Source organism: Nicotiana sylvestris, chromosome 2, assembly GCF_000393655.2.
Source record: "Nicotiana sylvestris chromosome 2, ASM39365v2, whole genome shotgun sequence".
Taxonomy (NCBI): Eukaryota; Viridiplantae; Streptophyta; class Magnoliopsida; order Solanales; family Solanaceae; genus Nicotiana; species Nicotiana sylvestris.
In genome coordinates this window covers 94,250,613-94,256,506 of record NC_091058.1, presented here as the reverse complement: position 1 = coordinate 94,256,506, position 5,894 = coordinate 94,250,613, and the positions used below count along the sequence as shown (strand labels likewise).

General features: G+C 43.1%; 1 protein-coding gene across 1 annotated transcript; it reads left to right on the top strand.

Moving 5' to 3' along the window:
- Positions 1-3,406: 3,406 nt before the first annotated feature.
- Positions 3,407-5,532, top strand: LOC104215343 (protein PIN-LIKES 2-like). The gene has a single exon (XM_009765129.2). It carries the CDS (start codon positions 3,938-3,940, stop codon positions 5,294-5,296), a length of 1,359 nt encoding a protein of 452 aa, XP_009763431.1. The 5' UTR covers positions 3,407-3,937; the 3' UTR covers positions 5,297-5,532.
- The last annotated feature ends 362 nt before the right edge of the window (positions 5,533-5,894 follow it).

Sequence of the window (5,894 nt, the reverse complement as noted above, 5' to 3'; positions counted from 1 at the left end):
ATTTTTTTTTCACCATGACCACATTGGCGACCCATTGAAGGTATTTTGACTCTCAGACGGAGCTATTTGCGAGCAACTTATCGACTTCTTCGCTGACAACTTCATTGATCGCGACATTGAACTTCCTTCTTATTTGCCGTACTGGCGGGTATAGGGGGTCGACATTTAGCTTGTGTGGCGATATCCTTTGGGATACCTGGCATATCTGCGTAGGAGAAGGCAAACAGATCGGCATGGTTAGTCAAGAATTTATGATACTTACCTGGTTTTGAGAGGTTATACCTGATATAGGCCTTTTTGTGCTATCGTTGCTGTCTAGTAGGACGGGGTCAAGATTTTCTATCGTTGACTCGGACGCTTCCACGATGTCGGGGTCCTTGATAACGTCTGTTCGTATGTAAAGTTTGGCTCCCGACATCGCTGATTGCTATGCTTCCGCGTTTTCCCCTTTGAGTTGCTGGGTGTGGGTGCAATCTTGGGCGATGCGATAGTATTCTTGTGCAGTGCGTTGCTCGCCTCCAATGCTGAATACTCCCCATGTGGTAGTAAACTTGATTACTTGATAGAGACTAGAAGGGACCGCTCGTATGGCATGTATCCACGGGCGCCCTATGATGGTGTTATAGGCTGTTTCTTGGTTTATGACGTGAAACGTGGTTTCCAGGGTGACTCATCCGGCCAGGACGAGTAGCACTATCTCTCCATAAGTCTGTTCGACTGCATTATTAAAACTTGTTAGCGTTATGCAGCGCGATATTATTTTGTCTTAAAGTCTCATCTGTATGAGGACTCGAGGATGGATAATACACACGCCGCTCCCGTCATCCACCATTATTCTTTTTACATCAGTATCTGCAATACGTAAAGTGATAAGAAGAGCATCATAGTGAGGGAAAGACAAACCATCGGCATCTGGCTTATCGAAGATGATACTGTCTTCGAGGTCATCATACCATTCATGGGTGATTGATCGTTTGAGTTTATGTGTGGTGGTGAACTTGACATGATTGATTGCTGCTCCATCGCCCCCGCCGATGATCATCTGTATAGTGCGAGCGGGAAAGGGCGGTTTTTGAGGTCTCTGGGGTTGTTCACGTCCGCGGGCGAAGTTAGCCCGTCCTCTATTTCTCAACAAATCTTTTAGGAGTCCCTGGCTCAGCATTCGCACTACCTCCTGCCGCAGTCCTATGCAATCTTCGGTTTTGTGACCCCTTTCTTGGTGAAATTCACAGAAAGCGTTTGACTTCCGAGTGATGGGATCTGACCTCATCTTTTGCGGCCATTGCACCTTTATACCGAGTTTCTCTAATGCGTACACCATTTCTGAAGGATAAATACAAAAATTGTAAGTAGGTAGGAGTGGAGGCATACCTTTCTCATGTCGATATGGTGTTGTGTGTCGAGAAGGGGCATCCATATGCCGCGGCGATGGTGGGGCAGACGTCCTGACATAAGGCTGATGCCTTTCTCGGCCGAGATGGGGCCCTGACTGATCTTTTCATCCATCGTTGCGATGATCTTTCCTTGCTTCAGTTTGAAATAATGTCAACCATTGGGTTGGACTGTTGAGGTCGTCCTCATCGGCTCGCACCTCAACGCAGTAGGCATTATGGATTTCTTCCCAAGAAGTTGGAGGGTATTTTATGGGCCTGCTTAGCAATTTTCTGGTCGCACTCGACCCGTTCCTGTTTAGTCCGCTCTGGAAGGCTGCTACTGCCATTCCCTCTGACACATTCGGTAGGCTCATTCTTACCCTGTTGAACCAAGATAGGAATTCCCTGAGTCCCTTGCCGTGCATCTGTCTTATGGAAAATATATCGTTTACCCTAGCTTCAGCCTTTTTGGCTCCTACATGGGCAGTGATAAATTTGTCTTCCATTTCCTCGAACGTTGCTATCGAGTGTGTCGGTAGTTGAGAGTACCAGGTCAAGGCTCCCCCTGTTAGGGTTTCGCCAAACTTTTTCAATAGCACCGATGATACCTGCTTTTTTGAAAGATCGTTACCTTTTACGGCTATGACGTAGTGGATGATATGATCTTCTGGATCGGTAGTACCATCATATATTTTTAGGTAGGGCGGTATTTTGAAGGTCTTTGGAATGGCGTAGGGGGCGCTTCTTCACTGTATGGTTGCTCGACGAATCGACCAACGTCGCGTTTTGGCAACAACTTTGGGGTGCCTAGTATTTTGTCAACCCTCTCTTGGTGTTCCTTCATTTGGTCACGGAGTGCCTTATTCTCAATTTCCATCTCCTCCATTTTCTTTAAAACGGCTGCACGCGTGTCATTACCTGCGTCATTAGTGACATGAGTGTTACCTGTACGGGGGGCATCTTGCTCATCAGCCTTTATCGTGACATCTGCATGTGCAACATTCCTGTTATTCCTTTGTGCAGGCTTATCAAGTATGGTGTTCAGAATACTTGTTAGCCATTCTTCCAGCAGTCTTCTTACTGCCGGTGGTGCCTCTCCTATTACAGATGTTGAGGCTTCCTTCTCGCGCGAAGCAATTACGTTTTCGTGCGGGGGAGGTGAAGCGTCTCCTCTGGGTGTGGTGTCCGGTATCTCGTTTTCGTTATCTTCCCTACTGTCTTCGTTGATGGTGTTCAGGAGGTTAGTTGTGACGCCTACTATTGCTTTTTGCCTTGCATCTCCTTTCCCTGCTATTGTTAGTTTGTACAAAGCTAGGAAGAGGTGATTATCCCTCTCAAGAGTCTAGATGAGACTAAAATCTTCGCTAAAGAAATCCCCACAGACGGCGCCAAATTATTTGACCAAAAGATACCGAAACCTTTTTGATTAAGCCAATTAGTGAAGATTAAGAAGTAAATCTCAGCCAAGCATAATAAATCTAGATTGAAAGATGCAAGAGATGAACAAGGTAGAGAAATATTGCAATGGATGCTATTGGCCAAGGTGAGAAATGATGCGTGGATTCTCGAACTGTAACAACCAAAAGTTGTCTTTTTTGTATTCACTTTTTCGATCACCTTTTACAAAGTCGTCTCCCTCTATTTATAAGGGACACTCCCCTCTTGAACTCTAAAAAGTATAACATAAAGAATATTTGAAAAACATATTCCTACTGTCTCCTATTGCGCCTATGCTATTACAAATGTCGTGCATTTACTAACCGCTGTGTTGTAAGGGCCTCGTCTCAAGCCATATTTGTCAGTGGCCGTGGTCGTCCAAATTTGAACCTATACAATTACCTCCATAAATTTCCAAATTTAACTTGAGGAGCTGGAGGTCTGGTACAACTTGGTTAATTTTAACTCGGTTTACCTTCCATTATTAAACACCACTTCTAGTGAATTCTGCTGGAAAATGTGTCTACGTTCTTGAGAAAAAAGAAAAAAAAAAAAGAATATATAGTAGATAAATAAATAAACGTGTCCACGTGCTCCCAATTGGTTCAATCATGCACTCAGATGGTTTGGTATTTGCTTTCATTTACTGTTAGACAAGGCTTTCTCCTCTACCAGCGAAGAGGTTCCATCTGCAACTGAGGAGCTGCTTCTTCGTATTCCGTAAGGCAAGTATTTGCCGTCTTCCACATATTTTTCTTTCTTTTTGATTTGGGACTCCTCAATTTCTTGCTCCATCTTTTGCCACTATCTTTATTATTAGTCCTGTTCTTTAGCAGTTTGACTTTTTTCCAAAGAGTCCTATTTCAAGATTCTTGGGGCTAAGCTGTACTTTAGGTACTATAATCATTTTAATTAAGTGAACTTTAAGTTGTTACCTAATAAAGTGAACCTGTAATCTTTTGAGGTGGGGTTTTCTGGATTTGTTAAATCTGTAGGTCTTTCTGTTGCTCTGAATAATAGAAATCCTTGAGACCCATCTTGTAAAGTTTCAATCTTGGCTAGTATTTCAGCTGATTTTGGTGTTTGAGAAAGGTTGTGGGAACTTTCCTTTGTGGTTTCAACTTAAAATGGAACTCCCAAATTCTGAAAAAGAGGCCAATATGTATTACAGTAGCCATTACCTAGTATATGCTGTTCTACCGCTCTTGAAACTCTTATGTCTAACTGTTATTGGCCTAGTTCTTGCACATCCAAGATCCCAATTAGTTCCTAAAGCTACTTTTAAGCTACTTAGTAAGCTTGTCTTTGCACTCTTCTTGCCTTGCACTATCTTTATTCACCTTGGTGAGACTATTACTGTCCAGAATTTTGCGCGCTGGTGGTTTATACCAGTTAATGTACTTTTAAGTACTGCAATTGGTTGTCTATTGGGGTACTTGGTGGCGAAAATTTGCAGGCCACCTCCAGAGTATTTTAGGTTCACTATCATCGCGACTGCGTTTGGGAACACTGGCAATTTGCCTCTTGCCATTGTTGGATCAGTGTGTCATAGTGGTGACAATCCCTTTGGTCCAGATTGCTACACGACTGGTGTGTCCTATGTGTCGTTTGCCCAATGGGTGGCGGTGCTCCTCGTTTACACTCTTGTTTACCATATGATGGAGCCGCCGTTGGAGTACTTTGATGTTGTTGATGAGGGTGGCGAGATTCAGGAGCCATTACCCAGTAATGATCTAAGTAGGCCACTTCTTGTGGAAGCTGAGTGGCCTGGTATGGAAGATAGAGAAACCGAGCATTGCAAGACACCCTTTATTGCACGGGTTTTTAACAGTGTCTCAACCCTTTCATATAGTTCTATTCCGGACCCTGATAGTTTGGAGGAAGCGCCAGCACCAAGGAGTCCAAAATCTATTAGATGTTTAGCGGAGCCCCGGATGGTTAGAAGAATAAGAATTGTCGCTGAACAAACTCCAGTTCGCCATGTTCTCCAGCCTCCAACATTTGCTACATTGTTGGCTTTTGTTGTTGGAATGGTTCCACCCATTAAATCTGTTGTTTATGGTAACGATGCTCCTCTTTCATTCCTCACGGACAGTTTAGAAATACTCGCTCAAGCTATGGTGCCATCAGTTATGCTGATTCTAGGAGGAATGCTTGCTGAGGGTCCTAATGAATCTAGACTCGGGGTTCGAACCACTGTTGGCATAACCGTTGCTAGACTTTTGGTCCTTCCTTTGGTCGGTACAGGAGTGGTTTATTTTGCTGATCAAATGAACTTTTTAATCCCTAATGATCAGATGTACCGGTTCGTGCTTTTGTTGCAGTACACCACACCAAGTGCCATCCTGTTGGGAGCAGTTGCTAGCTTGAGAGGTTATGCAGTCAGAGAAGCTTCGGCAATGCTCTTCTGGCAACATGTGTTCGCTCTGTTCTCTCTTTCTATATACATTATTATCTACTTCAAGATTCTGCTTTCGTATGTCTGAGGTTTGTTTGAACGATCCATGTGCACTATTCATCTCAAGTTTAGCGTTTCTATGTAATAAGCGATGTGGCATAGACGTGGGCATTTCAATGTTTCTACTTGTTTCAGTGCATTACTTAATCGATTAGTTACTAAACTTCCCTTAGTTCTCCTAGTTCTGGTGTACTTGATTACCTATGTCCACAAACAGTATGTAAACAAACTACTCATATGTAGTGTTTACCTTACCTTCTCTAAGTTTTGTTTGAAGCATTATGTATGGATCGGAGTACCATATCTCTTGTCACGTAGTGATTTCCTTATTTGCTTGGAAATGCTACGCGAGAGAAAGCAGTGACATCTTTTGTGAAGCATGTATCCAATTCTGGAGTGGAAACTCTATGCTAGCCTCATATCATATGGTTTTACGCCATTCATAAAAGAGATCTATGTTTACGCCATTCAGTTCATAAAAGTGGTTGTGACTAATGGGAATTGAACAAGCAACCTAGCAAAGATAGTGAACCCCTGACCACTAGTCTATGCTTTGGACTATGTCACAGGGATTCAAATATTATATATAGAGGTACAAACTGATTTTTACTTTATATATACAGTGT

Coding starts and splice junctions, on each gene's coding strand:
- LOC104215343 (XM_009765129.2), top strand. CDS start 3,938: ATGGAACTCCCAAATTCTGAAAAAGAGGCCAATATGTATTACAGTAGC.